Source organism: Balaenoptera acutorostrata, chromosome 9 (genome assembly GCF_949987535.1).
Source record: "Balaenoptera acutorostrata chromosome 9, mBalAcu1.1, whole genome shotgun sequence".
Taxonomy (NCBI): Eukaryota; Metazoa; Chordata; class Mammalia; order Artiodactyla; family Balaenopteridae; genus Balaenoptera; species Balaenoptera acutorostrata.
In genome coordinates this window covers 93,357,752-93,374,964 of record NC_080072.1, presented here as the reverse complement: position 1 = coordinate 93,374,964, position 17,213 = coordinate 93,357,752, and the positions used below count along the sequence as shown (strand labels likewise).

The following is a 17,213-nucleotide window of genomic DNA, read 5'->3' as shown; positions in this document are numbered from 1 at the left end:
ATCTGATTACCAAATCCTGTGAGTTCTGTGTTATAAATAACATTAGTCCATCTATTTCTCTCTGTCCACAGCATCCTTACTGCTTTTCAGCTGTGTGGTTTAACACAATGAAATCTTTCAGTAAATTCTCCATGATCTTTCTTGTTTCAGCCATCTTATCACTATTTGCCGGGAACACTATCCTTTCTTCTTCTCCAGATGGACCATTACTCTTCTTTCAGATATCGTTTTTTTCTGTGAAACTATTCTTATTCAGAGTTCTTTTCTGTATGCCAATACGGTATTCTAAGCTTTCCCTATCATAGCACACATCACACTGTGTTAAGTGTCTCTTAGGCTGTCTTACAGCCGTGAGGGAACTGGGCCTGAGCTGCCCACCCCCACCAAGGCCTTTACTGGCTCTTTTTTTTTTTAGCTGTTGTGGTTTTGTTTTGCTTTGTTGTTGCTGTTTCGTTTTTATTTTTGTTTTTTCTAATATATTTTTTATTTTTCTAATTTTATTTCATTTTTTATTCTTTGTTATTGTTCTCCTTTTTGTTTGTTGCCTTTTTTTTTTTGCCACACCACGCGGCTTGCAGGGTCTTGGTTCCCAGGCTGGGGGTTGGGCCTGAGCTGCTGTGGTGGAAGTGCCGAGTCCAAACCACTGGACTAACAGAGAACCTCAGACCCCAGGGAATATTAATCAGTGTGAGCTCTCCCAGAGGTCCTCATATCAGCACCAAAACCCAGCTCCACCCAACTGCCTGCAAACTCCAGTGCTAGACACCTCAAGCCAAACAACCAGCAAGAGAGGAACACAGCCCCATCCATCAAAAAAAATGAGATGAAAAAAAAATATGGTACAAAGAAGCAAGGTAAAAACCTACAAGACCAAATAAATGAAGAGGAAATAGGCAACCTATCTGAAAAAGAATTCAGAGTAATGATAGTAAACATGATCCAAACTCTAGGAAATAGAATGGAGGCATAGATCGAGAAAATACAAGAAATGTTTAACAAGGACCTCGAAGAACTAAAGGACAAACAAACAGTGATGAACAACATGATAACTGAAATGAAAAATACACTAGAAAGAATCAGTAGCAGAATAACTTAAGTAGAAGAACGAATAAGTGAGTTGGAAGATAGAATGGTGGAAATAACTGCCGAGGAGCAGAATAAAGAAATGAGTGAAAAGAAATGAGGACAGTCTCAGAGACCTCTGGGACAACATTAAATGCACCAGCATGCACATTATACGGTCCCAGAAGAGGAACAGAAAGAGAAAGGGTCTGAGAAAATATTTGAAGAGATTATAGTGGAAAACCCTAACATGGGAAAGGAAATAACCATCTAAGTCCAGGAAGCACAGAGAGTCCCATACAGGATAAACCCCAGGAGGAACACATCGAGACACGTATTAATCAACCTAACAAAAACTAAATTCAAAGAAAAAATATTAAAAGCAACAGGAGAAAAGCAACAAACAACATACAAGGGAATCCCCATAAGGTTATCAGCTGATTTTTCATCAGAAACTCTGCAGGGCAGAAGGGAGTGGCAAGATATTTAAAGTGATGAAAGGGAAAAACCTACAACCAGGATTACTCTACCCAGCAAGGATCTCATTCAGATTTGATGGAGAAATCCAAAGCTTTACAGACAAGCAAAAGCTAAGAGAATTCAGCACCACCAAACCAGCTTTACAACAAATGCTAAAGGAACTTTTCTAAGTGGGAAACACAGGAGAAGAAAAAGACCCACATAAACAAACCCAAAACAATTAAGAAAATGGTAATAGGAACATACATATTGATAATTACTTTGAATGTAAATGGATTAAATGCTCCAACGAAAAGACACAGACTGGCTGAATGGATAAAAAACAAGACCCATATATATGCTGTCTACCAGAGACCCACTTCAGACCTAGGGACACATACAGACTGAAAGTGAGGGGATGGAAAAAGATATTCCATGCAAATGGAAATCAAAAGAAAGCTGGAGTAGCAATACTCATATCAGATTTAAAAAGTCTAAAATCTTTAAAATAAAGACTGTTACAAGAGGCAAGGAAGGTCACTACATAATGATCAAGGGATCAATCCAAGAAGAGAATATAACAATTATAAATAGTTATGCACCCAACATAGGAGCACCTCAATACATAAGGCAAATGCTAACAGCCTTAAAAGGGGAAATCGACAGGAACACAGAAATAGTGGGGGACTTTAATACCCCACTTACCCCAATGGACAGATCATCCGGACAGAAAATAAAGAAAGAAACACAAGCTTTAAATGACACAATAGACCAGATAGGTTTAATATTTATAGGACACTCCATCTGAAAACAGCAGATTACAGTGTCTTCTCAAGTGCACACGAACATTCTCCAGGATAGATCACATCTTGGGTCACAAATCAAGCCTCAGTAAATTTAAGAAAACTGAAATCATATCAAGCATCTTTTCCGACCACAACGCTGAGATTAGAAATCAATTATAGGAAAAAAAACTGTAAAAAACACAAACACATGGAGGCTAAACAGTTCGCCACTAAATAACCAAGAGAACACTGAAGAAATCAAAGAGGAAATCAAAAAACACATAGAAACAAATGACAACAAAAACATGAGAACCCAAAACCTATGGGATGCAGCAAAAGCAATTCTAAGAGGGAAGTTTATAGCAATTCAATCTCACCTCAAGAAACAAGAAAAATCTCAAACAATGTAACCTTATACCTAAAGCAACTAGAGAAAGAAGAACCAAAAAAACCCAAAGTTCATAGACAGAAAGAAATCATAAAGATCAGAGCAGATGGGACTTCCCTGGTCATCCAGTGCTTAAGACTCCGTGCTCCCAATGTGGGGGGCCCAGGTTCAGTCCCTGGTTGGGGAACTAAGATCCCACATATGGCAACTAAGCACACATGCTGCAATGAAGAGCCTGCCCAGCCAAAAGAAAGAAAGAAGGTAAGAAAGGAAAGAAGGAAAGAAAGATAAGAGCAGAAATAAATGACATAGAAACGAAGAAAACAGTAGCAAAAATCAATAAAACCAGAAGTTGGTTCTTTGAGAAGATAAACAAAATTGATAAACCTTTAGCTAGATCCATCAAGAAAAAAAGGGAGAGGATTCAAATTAATAAAATTAGAAATGAAAAAGGAGAAATTACAAGTGACAATGCAGATATACAAAGGATCATAAGTGACTACTACAAGCAACTGTATGCCAATAAAATGGACAACCTGGGAGAAATGGACAAATTCTTAGGAAGGTATGAGCTTCCAAGACTGAACCAGGAAGAAATAGAAAATATAAACAGACCAATCACAAGTAATGAAATTGAAACTAATTAAAACCTTCCAACAAACAAAAGTCCAAGACCAGATGGCCTCACAGGTGAATTCTATCAAACATTTAGAGGAAGCTAACACTTGTACTTCTCAAAATCTTCCAAAAAATTGCAGAGGGAGGAACACTCCCAAACTCATTCTACAAGGCCACCATCACCCTGATACCAAAAGCAGACAAAGATATCACATGAAAAGAAAATTAAAGGCCAATATCACTGATGAACATAGACGCAGAAATCCTGAACAAAATAGTAGCAAACAGAATCCAATAGCACATTTAAAGTATTATACCCCATGATCAAGTGGGATTTCCCCCAGGGATGCAAGGTGTCTTCAATATACACAAATCAATCAGTGTGATACACCATATTAACAAATTAAAGAATAAAAATCATATGATCATCTCAATAGATGCAGAAAAAGAATTTGACAAAATTCAATACCCATTTTTGATTAAAACTCTAGAAAGTTGGCAGAGAGGGAACCTACCTCAACATAATAAAGGGCACATATGACAAACCCACAGCAAACATCAAGCTCAATGGTGAAAAACTGAAAGCATTTCCTCTGAGGTCAGGAACAAGGCAAGTATGTCCACTCTCACCTGTGTTATTCCACATAATATTGGAAGTCTTAGCCACGGCAATCAGAGAAGAAAAAGAAGTAACAGGAACACAAATTTTAAAAGAATAAGTAAAACTGTCACTGTTTGCAAATGACATGATACTATGCATAGAAAATCCTGAAGATGCTATCAGAAAACTACTAGAGCTAATCAATGAATTTGGTTAAGTTGCAGGATATAAAGTTAATACACAGAAATCTCTTGAATTCATATACACTAACAACAAAAGTTCAGAAAGAGAAATGAAGACAACAATCCCTTTTACCATTGCAACAAAAATAATAAAATACTTAGGAATAAACCTACCTAAGGAGGCAAAAGATCTGTACTCAGAAAACAATAAAACACTGATGAAAGAAATCAAAGATGACACAAACAGATGAAGACATATACCATGCTCTTGGATTGGAAGAATCAATATTATGAAAATGATTATACTACCCAAAGCAATCTGTAGGTTCAATGCAATCCCTATCAAATTACCAATGGCATTTTCCACAGAATTAGAACAAAAAGTTTTGCAATTGATTTGTATGGAAACACAAAAGACCATGAATAACCAAAGCAATCTTGTTTTTTTTTCTCTCTCTCTCTCTTGTTGAGGCACTCGGGCTCCAGGGCACGTGGGCTCTGTAGTTGTGGTGCGCAGGCTCCAGAGCACGTGAGCTCTGTAGTTTGTGGCATGGGGCTTAGTTGCCCTGCTGCATGTGGGATCCCAGTTCTCCTAACCAGGGATCGAACCCACATCCACTGCATTGGAAGGTGGATTCTTTGCCATTGGGCCACCAGGGAAGTCCCTAGCCAGAGCACTCTTGAGTAAGAAAGACAGAGCTGGAGGAATCATGCTCCCTGGCTTCAGACTATACTACAAAGCTACAGTAATCAAGACAGTATGGTACTGGCACAAAAACAGAAATATAGATCAATGGTACAGGGTAGAAAGCCCAGAGATAAACCCACGCACCTATGGTCACCTAATCTACGACAAAGGAGGCAAGAATATACAATGGAGAAAAGACAGTCTCTTCAATAAATGATGCTTAGAAAACTGTACAGCTACATGTAAAAGAATGAAATTAGAATACTCCCTGACACTATACACAAAAATAAACTCAAAATGGGTTAAAGACCTAAACGTAAGACTAGACACTATAAAAGTCTTAGAGGAAAACATAGGAAAAACACTCTTTGACATAAATCACAGCAATATCTCTTTTGACCCACCTCCTAGAGTAATGAAAATATAAACAAATGGGAACTAAAGTTAAAAGTTTTGCACAGGAAAGGAAACCATAAACAAGTGAAAAAGACAACACTGAGAATGGGAGAAAATATTTGCAAATGAAGCAACTGACAAAGGATTAACCTCCGAAATATACAAGCAGCTCAGGCAGCTCAATATCAAAACAGTAAACAACCCAATCAAAAAATGGGCAGAAAACCTAAATAGACATTTCTCCAAAGAAGACATACAGATGGTCAAGAGGTACGTGAAAAGATGCTCAGCATCACTAATTATTAGAGAAATGCAAATCAACACTACAATGAGGTATATCACCTCACATTGGTCAGAATGGCCATCATCACAAAATCTACAAACAGTAAATCTTGAAGAGGGTGTGGAGAAAAGGGAACCCTCTTGCCTTGTTGGTAGGAATGTAAATTGATACAGCCACTGTGGAGAACAATATGGAGGTTCCTTAAAAAACTAAAAATAGAACTAACATATGACCCAGCAATCCCACTACTGGGCATATACCTTGAGAAAACTATAATTCAAAAAGACACATGTACCCCAATGTTCATTGCAACACTATTTATAATAGCCAGGACATGGAAGCAGCATGAATGTCCATCGACAGATGAGTGGATAAAGATGTGGTACATATATACAATGGGATATTACTCAGCCATAAAAAGGAAACAAATTGGGTCATTTGTAGATATGTGGATGGACCTAGAGTCTGTCATATAGAGTGAAGTAAGTCAGAAAGAGAAAAACAGATACTGTGTATTAATGCATATATGTGGAATCTAGCAAAATGGTACAAATGGACCTATTTGTAGGGCAGGAATAGAGACACAGACGTAGAGAATGGACACAGATGGGGAAGGGGGGAGGGTGGGATGAATTCGGAGATTAGGACTGACATATATACACCACCATGTGTAAAATAGATAGCTAGTGGGAACCTACTGTATAGCACAGGGAGCTCAGCTCGGTACTCTGTGATGACCTAGATGGGTGGGTTGGGGGAGTTTCTGCAGGAGGTCCAAGAGGGAGGGGATATACGTATACATATAGCTGATTCCCTTTGTTGTACAGCAGAAACTAACACAACATTGCAAAGCAGTTATACTCCAATAAAAAAAAAAGTTTCTTAGGCTAGTTGGTGAGTTCTGTGTGGTCACAAATAGTCTTTGTTATATGGTTGTATATTGAGCTCTTAGTACATTGAAAAATCCTAGGTAAATAGTTTTTGAATCAATGAATTAGTCCTCTTAAGAAATAAAATGTAAATTACTATTAAATTCTCAGTTTTTTAAAGCTCAGTAGTTTCTTTTAAAAGAAAAAGAAATGCCATTAAATTCCATTTATTTGAAAACCAATTTTGTGCCAGAACCTTATAGTGTAGGGGAAGACAGATACACAAGCAAAAGGGAGAAAGTGCTTAAGCAAGTCTGCCTGGGACTGAGAGGACATATATATCTTTGTTTGTCAGAGTCAGAGCACTTTTTCCGATGCCATTTGGATAAAAAATCACAAAGAACAATGCTTGCTGTTGTGGACTACATGAGGAGACAAGAGAGGTAATGTAACTATTGGTTCTTGAGTTGGGGATTTAGAAGTGTAACTTGTTTTGGCTGGCTGAATTTTAACATGATTCTTTGAGGTAATGCTACTGCAAGTTGCTGTATTTAATATGTGTGATGCTTATATCTCCTTGTAATAATCCATATTTAGGGTGGCACTTTGGTGAAATCAATGTCAGGAACTCTGAATTCTTTTTTTTTTAATTGAAGTATAGTTGATTTACAATATTGTGTTAGTTTCAGGTGTTCAGCAAAGTGATTCAGTTATATATATGTATTTTTTTTCAGATTATTTTCTATTATGGGTTATTACAAAATAACTTACAAGATATTGAATACTGTAGGAACTCTGAGCCCCAACTGTAATAGTAACAGTGTTATCTTTGCTAAATCATTCAGTCGTTGGGGGCTTTAGTTTATTTCATTTACAGTGAAGGAAAGGAGTAAGTGATTTTCCAGGTTACTTTTAGTTGCATTACTCCTCTTTTAACATTTCTCTTTACACTTTGTCTCAGAAGTAGCTAGAGTTATGTAAAAAGCTCCTGCATGTATCTTTATTATGAAACATAAGTTTCTTTACTGTGTACCATGGTCTTCAAAATCTGTGGTTCTGTATAGTGATGCTGTGCTATAGCAGTGTTTATTTTCTCGATTGCTTTATAATATAGTATTTTTGTTCCTATTATTTCTCTTGAGATTTTTAACAGTGAGTGCAGGAATTGCTAGAGAGGATGGTCTGACTGATCTGTACTGCTCCAGAGTTGACCAGAGCTTTGAAGAAATAATGTAGTAGGTCTATAACTTGAATAGGTAGTCATTGATGTCTCATTAGTTTGTTTGGTGGTAGTGGCAGTGGTTGATAAAAATGGGAGGGAATGGTAGGGGAAAACTGAAAAATTATTTAACCTAAATCCATTTACATCTTAAAAATTAACTCCTCTATATCCCCCTCATTCCTTTCCATCCCACTCTTAGAAAAAGAAGTGTTAGGCCTTTCAGGGTTTGTGTTTCTGGTTAGAAAGTTACTGATTCACCATATTGTTTTGTATTGAATCCTCTTGTGAGAAAGCCCATAAGAAGCTTTAACTATAGCTGGAAACATGTCTTTTCTCAGTGTTGGGAGGCAGTTTCACCTCTGAATCATTCATTTTTTATTTACCATTGAGTTAGAATGGTATTGACATTAGTTGGCCTTGGAGAAGATAACGTTTCTCAACATTAAGTTTTTATTCCGAATACGACCTTGAAGAAGATTCCTTGAGAGAATATGACTGGGACATAGAATAAAGGGTAAGGACCTGAGTTCAGGTTCACGTTTCTCAGAACAGCTACAGTTAAGTCTTGGCTATGTGATAGGCACTTTATTCACCAGCTTTGTAAGCATTGTTTACTCATTACAACTATTCTCTGAGGTATATATTGTTTCTGCGTTTTACAAATAAAGAAATTGAGCCTTAAGAAGTTAAGTTGCCAAAATTCATACAGCTTGTAGTAGGTGAACCAGCTGGATTTGAACCTAGCTAGAGTATCCTACGCTAATACCAATGCTCTTAACCACTACTATGTCACATCTCTATAATGTTTGTTTTGAAAAAGATAATATCATGGTTCTTTCCAGTTATGGCCTACTGTTATCACGGTGGGAGATTTTTTTTAAATAACCTCAACTTAGGCAACTAAGAAGAAAATTAACTGCAATAGGAAAGACATGTAAATGTGTCTTAGAAGAAACAATATTTTCATTGAATTGGCCATTTAAAAACACTCGTGTATGTGTTATTAGTTATTCTGTATAGCCTATTCTTAGCCTGTGGTTGATGGATCCCTCAGTGGAGGGCGTATATGAACCCCAAATTTGTGTGGGATGATGGTCCATAGCTTTCATCAGAATTTCTAAGAGGTGTGTGATCCAAAAAGAGTGATGGAGCTCTTGAGCAATGTTATCTTAGATGTTCATAGTTATATATTGGAGGTATGTTGTTTTTGGTTATTTAAATGTAATTTTCTTTTTAACTAGCACTAGCACTTGCTACCATTGGATTCTATATCAACATACTTTTCTTTTGACATTTAAGTTAAAGAAATGGACATGACTAGATATTTAAATTTTTTTCTTTAGACCTTCTTCAGGAACAGTTTTTGATGATGCTTTCTGGCTGGAATTGAATTATCTAGAGGTTGCCAAGGTAGCTCAGTCTTGTGCTGCTCATTTTACAGCATTGCTCTATGTAGAAATCTATGCAGATAAGAAGAACATGGACGATCAAGAGAAAAGGTAATGGAATTTGGAAGTTATTGTTTGTAAAATTGGTGTTGACATTGTTTCATTAAAGATATATATTAAACATTTGTTTTACTGTCACTCCCATTTAAAAGATATTTTAGATAGACGTTGTCTACCTTTTAAAGAGAAATGATAATAAAAAATTTTTAAAGAAATAAGCAATTCTCTGAAATAGAGATGTTTATTACTTAAGAATTATAAAAATTATACACATAGCAAGCTCCTGGGGGACAGAGATCATCCTTATTTTCCTCTGTATTCCCCATAGTAACTAGCATTGAGAACTTAATATAAGTGATCAATAATTATTTTTCAAATGGTTGATTCCCTAATTTCAATTAAATTGTTTACCACTATTCCCTCAGTTTATTGAAGATCCATTTTACTTATTGACTAGAAGTAATGTAACTGATTGCTTTCTGTGATTAAATCACTTTCATTATTTTATCTACCTTGTATTTCTACTACTTTAATTTGCTTTTCCTCTGAGTTAGAACTCTCATAAAAGTCTAACAAGTGGGCTTCCCTGGTGGCGCAGTGGTTGAGAATCTGCCTGCTAATGCAGGGGACACGGGTTCGAGCCCTGGCCTGGGAAGATCCCACATGCCGCAGAGCGGCTGGGCCCGTGAGCCACAACTGCTGAGCCTGCGCGTCTGGAGCCTGTGCTCCGCAACAAGAGAGGCCCGCGCATCGCGATGAAGAGTGGCCCCCGCTTGCCACAACTGGAGAAAGCCCTCGCACAGAAACGAAGACCCAACACAGCCAAAATCAATCAATCAATCAATCAAACATACGCATCTGATTCAAGATCCTCATTAAAAAAAAAAACAAACAAACAAAAAAAAAAAAAAAAAAAAAGTCTAACAAGTATCCTAGATAATAGGGAAAAGCAAAAAACAGCCAGGAAAGTCGAAGAGTAAAAAATACACAGTTTATTGTCCCAACTGCCCTCCTCAAATCTTTGTTATTTCAAATAGCTTAGTGTTTATTTTTATAGTTATCCTCACTTTTCCATGACAAAATCGCTCATATTACAGAATTAGCAAAGAGGTGTTACATTGATGCATTTCTTATGCTTGCTACTTATAATTTCTACTTTGGATTGTCATTAAGCTAGAAGCAGTATGGTTTTTGGACTGTGGAAAACTGGGAACCGGAATTCAGAGCCCAGTTCAAATATTTCTTAACTCTCTGGTTTGTTATAATTTCTACTTTTCAATTGAAAACAATTAAAAATCTACAATATGTAGCTCATTTGTATAATGTATAAGTGATATGTTTGTGATCACTTAGACTTTGTACAAAGACAAGTATTGATACGTTGTCCTTTAAGTATGAAATGAGTAAGAAATTGATTTTTGCCTACTCTTGATCTTAAAAATTTGGCAAAAGTCCTGCATACTTAGGAGGAGTAGTTTTAATCTGAATGTGCCTCGGTATCTTGGTTCCATAGAATAATATTTTTTACTAATCAGGAGTGAATAACTGAGCTCTTACTTGAGTATAAATAAAAGCTCTTTTAATTTGAGGATAGGTGATCATATAGAATGTGGCACATTTTTGCAAAATTGCTTGTTTAACAAGCAGGAGTACCTGGATTTTATTTTGGTTAACTTCAGGGGAAAAGTGCTTGACAAATGGGGCTTGCTGTTTGCTTTGACAGTCTGATTTTGATTTTTTTTTTCAGATGCCTGATGGGAAGGGGAGGGCAAACAGACATAAGGTGTATAGAGAGGGTAGGGAATGCTAATTTTCTTCAGTGACTCAGGTGAACTGAGACTTTTATAAATCTAAAGTGATCAGGAAAAGTATAAAAGCAAAATACAGATCAACAGTTTACAAACACTGTCAGGTCAGAAAAATGAATTACTCTCTTAGGTTTTCTATTCAAGTTAGTTAATAGCAAAATGCCTTATACTAGGTATTCAGGAATACATACAGAGTTTTATTTGTTAACTTGCTCCTGAGAAAGTATGAGCCTTCAAAGTTAGTATCCATAATTTTTTTTAGAAAGAAGTCAAAACTCCTTCAAACAGGATTTAGACAACCGGTCGTAGTTCACACCTCAGGCATTTTAGTATTCCTAATACCTAAGGCAATGCCTGACAGAAGTCCTGGCAACTCTTGTTTTTTGCCTAGATGAATTATAGCTCTAGACTCAAAATCATAGACTCTAATACTGTTGTTCCTACTTTCCAAGTTTCTCCTCTAAAAACTTTTTTCTGCATAACTTACCAGTAAGGAAAATATATGTAATATTTACATATAAAGGTTATAAAGCAAAATAGAATGTTGTCAGTGCCATTTTGTCAATGGGTCTCCTCTATCCCATCCCTCTGTGCTCCTCCAAGAAGTAAATGTTATCTCGTGTTTTGTGTTGATCATTTGTTTGGATGATACTGTTTTCATGTGAGTAGGAACCCATAAATATAGTTTAGTTTCCTTATTTTTGAGCTTCCTAAGAAGTTATATGTGTACTTTCCTACAACTTGTTTTTTTCCCTCAGTTTTTTGGTAAGATTTGTCTATGTTGTGTGTTGCTGTGGTTCATTAATTTGTCACTGCCACATAATATACCAGTGGGAGAATATGCCACAATTCATTTAACCATTCCCCTGTTAATGATAGGTGTAGAATTATTGGGTTGCAGGGTATACAAATTTTCAGTCTTATAAGATAGTGCCAATTGGTTTTTAAAGTGGTTATACCAACTCAGAAATGTAGTTCATGAAGAAGTGGCTCAGTAGGAAACTTTACATTTGAAGAAGGGATTCAAACTACCACTATTTCTAGTTTGAGTAAAGAAAGTAAAGAAGAAACTGAAATAAGTATAGGTAAATAATAGAGATAATATCACTTATGATAGTATTTATTTTATACATTGGATTATTATTGTCATAAACACTATAGCTGGCATGGTTTTAGAATTGAAATTAGTTGTAGGACTGAGTATCATATGCATACGTAAAGCTGAGGCCTTGGAGTAGAGAAATCTGAGTTCTAATTCTGACTATCACTTATTAGTTTTATTACCTTGGGTGTTACTGATCCACTTCCTTTTTAACACTTAATATTATCAGACTTCTTAATTTTTGCCAAATTATCAAGTGTTAAGTGGTGTCTCAAGTGTGGTCTTAATTTGTGTGCCTGTGTTTATTAATGAGGTTAAACTTCAGGTAAAACCACTGACAGAACATTTAGGAATTGAACTCAGGGGCTTCTGCTCTATTTTTAAGCTCTGTAAATAAGCATATTTTGGCATATAGCCTTCCCATAAATGAGACTGTGATTAAAATGTAATTCTCATTCAGAGAATTAATACTAACAAATTCCTTTTCTATTCTAGGCCTAACTGGTATTGTTTTTAAGTATAAATGGTTCATTATATTTTATTTGTAATCTTTGTTAGTTTTTTCTGTCAAAGTGTATGGTATATGTATTAGCAAGCTTCAAAATAGTATATTCCCGTTAAAAGAGGTGCTCTTGTGACACACAGAAGTCTTACGTTTGAAGAAGGAAGCCAGAGTACAACTATTTCCAGTTTGAGTGAAAAAAGTAAGGAAGAAACTGGAATAAGTTTACAGGTAAATATTACCTTATTATAAGTGATAATATTTGTTTTATACTTTGGACTATTATTTTGTTATAAAGACTATATAGATTTGATTTGTCATTCGATTTTCAAACTGAAGTTACCTTTTTGAACTGTCATATACATAAATTCATGGTTTGAGGCTTAGGCCTTGGAGTAGACAGACTTGAGTTCTAACCCTGACTCAACCACTTAGTTGTGTAATCTTGCACAAATTACTTAACCTTTCCAACCTTGAGTTCCTTTATCTGAAAGATGGAAGTAAAGCCACCTATCTCATAGGGCGAACTTATACCATGTATTTTCTGTTACAGTACTCTGTTCATTTTCTTTGTAGCACTTAACATTTATAATTATATTTTTATTTGTTTACTTGTTTATTGTATGTCACATCTCAGGGCAGATTGCTTCTTCTGTACATTTTTTAATGTTTACTCTTAAATTGACCCATTCTTACTGAATTTCTTTGGTCACCTAATTCCTCTAAAATGAGTTTCATCTTCTTCAGTTTGCTTAAACCTCTGATGTTCTCTTCTCTGTCTTTTGTTTGTCTCTCCTCCTGCTTCTTGGACAAAATAGGGGACATTATAGGAAGTCCCACCATATCCCACTGTCAAACATAGAAATCTCCCTGCATCTGCTGCCATTGTAATCTTCCTCTTGTTAAAGCAGAGAAAGTTTCTCCTTCTGTGCTTTGTTTTTCATCAACTCTTTCTCGGGAACATTTTTTTTTATTGTGCCGTGCTCCTTCTCAACATATTCAAATTTTCAAACTCTTAATAAAAACATTCTCCTTCAAATGGACACAAAATCATTTCCCTTTTCCCTATGTTCTCTTAAAGGTGACATCTTTTTTTTCTCCCTTTCCATCACAGCCAAACCTTGTGAAAAAGTTGTCTGTATTTCCTGTCTCCATTTCCTTCCTTTTACTCTCTCCACTGAATAGCACTTGCTAATGTCACTCATAAACTTCATGTTACTAAGTCTAGTGGTCACCTTTCATTCAACTTCTTCCTTAATGTTTCATCAACACTTAACACCATCAACCATGCCTTACTTGAAATATGTTCTATCTACCTTTTTGATACCATTCTCCTGATTTTTCTCTTTCCTTTTTTTGCTTCTTTATAGTCTTAGCCTCTTTTCTGAGTTTTTGGAGTATCTCCTGTGCTTCAGGCACTGTGCTAGGCTTCTGAACTGAATGTTCCAACACTGAGGGCTTGATTATTTCATGTTTATGAATAGAAACAGTTTGATTAGCATAATAGAATTATGCCAATATCAATTTGTGTTTAGAAAGTATTTCCTGGAGCAAATACCATTAAGATAATTAAATTCTTGATCAATTTTCTCTGCAGTGCAGTTTCTAATTTTCTGTTTTCTTTTTTTGATTTTTGTTTTCTTTTTCCTTTTTTTCTTTCTGTTTTGTTTGCTATTTTCATTTTTATTTTGCTGAGATTATTTTAAGCAGAATCAATTCTTTCCTGAGTAAATTTTATAACAAAGTTTTGAGTCATCAAACCAATTCTTTATCCATATCACATTTTACCAATTATAACATAGTGCAACTTTGAATTTTCTCTCAGAGAAAACCTTTACAGCTTGTATTTTTACCAAATTCAGTTTTCAAGAGTCAGACTTTGTAGGACTTCATTTTCCCATGTACAGTTTTAGCTGTTGACAGGATTGTTTGCTTTTGTTTTTATGATTATTTTTGCATGTGTTAGAAGCCTGTTAGGTTGGGATTTATTTCTTATCTAATTCACTAAATCATGAGCAATTCTTCTCTGGTAGTCCACAGTCATTCTGTTGTCTGGGATCAGTTTGTTGTGTTGCTGATCAGTATCTTTAGTATATATTTAAATATCATTATATTTTACTTTTATAACATAACATGTAGAGTTGGGAGTTACATGATGGAAATGATATAATTTCAAATTTGCTGAATTCATAAACTGATAGTTTTCTCCTCCAATTTTTGTTGTTTCCATGTTTTTAGGATCTGCTCTTAGAAATCTACAGAAGTATAGGAGAGCCAGATAGTCTTTACGGTTGTGGTGGAGGGAAAATATTACAACCCCTTACTAGGTAAATTGCTTTTTTATAGATAATGCTATAGTAATTCTGTTATGAAAGAAGTTACATGTATGTAGAACTCAAAAGCATTTAAAAACTCTTTTCTTATAGACTACGAACATATGAACATGAAGCAATGTGGGGGAAAGCCCTAGTAACATATGACCTCGAGACAGCAATCTCCTCCTCAACTCGCCAGGCAGGAATAATTCAGGTACTTTTTTTTCTGCTTTGGTAAAGCGCTACTAGTGTAGTGCTCAGATTATTTCAGTATGTCAGTGGAATATTTACACAACCAGATAAACTGTAGAGGTAAGACTGAAGGTTCTTTTTCAGGCACTGGGATTAAAACTCAGAGGGATACACAGGTAAATTGGAAAGGTCACTGACCTGAAAGATAGTGTAGATTTGTTGGTCATAATCTTCTTAGCTAACAGAGAAGACATTTCTTGACTGTGTACTATGTGGCCGGTAGTGAATTAAGTCCTTTGTATGGAAAATCTCATGTAAACTATTTCTCATAGTTTGTACTAGAGTTTGTTCCAGAAGTTATCATTTCTGTTACTGGCTAATATTCCTTAGCCATTCTTTTATCAAATATCAGAGCCCTTTGAGCTCTATCTTTGTGTTTTAGGGGGAACACACAAACAATATTTTGACATTTTAAGTGATGTTGTGAACTACTAAAATTTTAAAAGTTACTTTTTATGTTTGCTGTTTTTTGTTTCTCTAGTATTCTGTTATTTATGATTCCTTTTTTTTTTTTTTTTTTAACTCCTGCATAGGCCTTGCAGAATTTGGGACTCTGCCATATTCTTTCCGTCTATTTAAGGGGATTAGATCATGAAAATAAAGAGTGGTGTGCTGAACTACAGGAACTTCATTACCAAGTAGCGTGGAGGAATATGCAGTGGGACCACTGCATTTCTGTCAAGTAAGAAGAATTCAGACATTTTTAATTGCCATTTCTCTAGTTATGAATAATGAACTGTTTTTATCTTGCTCTGTGAATGTAGTGGGAGTTGTGTTTTCATGTTTTGTAGATGCTGTAAGCTAAATGCTTAAATAATATAGCAGTATGCAGTAAGTCTACGTAGGGCTGAATTTCACTCTCTTCTTATATTAGGGCACCTTTCCCTCCACCCTCAAGATATTTTTGAAAACAGAAATATAAAAATTATTTTCTCGTGAGAATCTTATTCACTTATTGTTTATAAATCCAAAGAGAAATACAGGCATTTCCCTTCTCACTCCCTGCTGCAAACATTTTATTTAGTTAGATGGCACTTTTATTGGCTGGATGGTACACGAAAGACTGTTTATTTGTGAAATATTTTCTTTTATTAAAAAAACACTGCTAAGTCACTAGCACAGGAAGAAAACGTTTACAACCTACATGTACCGTCATCTGAATGAAAAGCCAAACACCTAATCTAATAAAAGATTGTGTATTTATGTAAAAAGTCTTTTGATGATATAAATGAAAAAATTAAATCATATTAATTGTATGTTTGATCTCTTTCATAGAAAAAAATTTCATTAATTAGAATGTCTTTCAGATTTCAAACTGTTAGATTGCTGTAAAATCAGAGATATGCACTCGTATTTTAAAAACATTTTACTCTCTGAACTGATTCCTACTTGTCTCTGTGAATCTCCATATTCTGTTTTTCCCCTGGCATACTGTATTTCAGCCACATAGCACTTCTCCATGTTTTTTTCCATCAAGCCAGCCTGTTTGTACCTAAAAGCCTTAAACATATCTTCTTTTTTCCCCTGTTACCGTGAAAGTGGCTACTTGTCGTTCAGACTGTAGTTTAATAATGTGACATATTCAGATAGATCTTTTCTGACCGTCCATCCTAAAATAGCCACCCAGTCATTCTGTTTTGTTACCCTATTTTACTTTCCTACATGTCCTTTGTCACTGTCTGGTATTTTTCTTATTTATTGTCCATCTGCAAACCAGAACATAAACTCCATGAGAATGGGGACCTGATCTGACTTGTCCACTAATGGATTCCCTGCATCTAGAACCTGGTGACTAGTGCCTGGCACGTAGTAGGTGTTCATCAAGTAAATAAATGAGAATATAACATGTTTAGAGCCAGGAGAAATATCTGAGAAATTCACTTTTTTCTGCTTGAAGAATTTAAATGATCCACAAAATTCTTTGTAATTCTTACCAAGTTTTCTAGAAATGCATTTTTTAAAATGGAGATATCTTAATTTTAGTTTAAAATTTTGCCTTTTGGTGAAGCTGTTTATGCACACATGTCTTAGGAGTCTCTATTTTTAAATGTCTTTTTCTTTTATTTTTAAAATTATTTCACAGCAAAGGAATAGAAGGAACCAGTTACCATGAATCATTGTATAATGCTCTGCAGTCTCTAAGAGATGGGGAATTCTCCACTTTTTATGAAAGTCTCAAATATGCCAGGTATTATAAAAAGAAAGAGTTACTGTATTTTAATATTTAATGCCA

At 35.4% G+C, this 17,213-nt stretch overlaps 1 protein-coding gene across 4 annotated transcripts in view; it reads left to right on the top strand.

Moving 5' to 3' along the window:
• ATM (ATM serine/threonine kinase) overlaps positions 1-17,213 on the top strand; it is a 141,929-nt gene that overhangs the window by 86,683 nt on the left and 38,033 nt on the right. For all 4 annotated transcript variants that reach the window (XR_009009172.1, XM_007172986.2, XM_057552161.1 and 1 more), the window contains 7 exons: positions 6,687-6,774; positions 8,897-9,052; positions 12,557-12,644; positions 14,652-14,740; positions 14,840-14,942; positions 15,514-15,662; positions 17,064-17,168. Coding sequence is in view for 3 of the 4 variants with exons in the window: in XM_007172986.2 (XP_007173048.2) it covers positions 6,687-6,774; positions 8,897-9,052; positions 12,557-12,644; positions 14,652-14,740; positions 14,840-14,942; positions 15,514-15,662; positions 17,064-17,168 (778 nt within the window). In the remaining variant the exon portion in view is untranslated. The remainder of the gene's footprint in view (positions 1-6,686; positions 6,775-8,896; positions 9,053-12,556; positions 12,645-14,651; positions 14,741-14,839; positions 14,943-15,513; positions 15,663-17,063; positions 17,169-17,213) is intronic.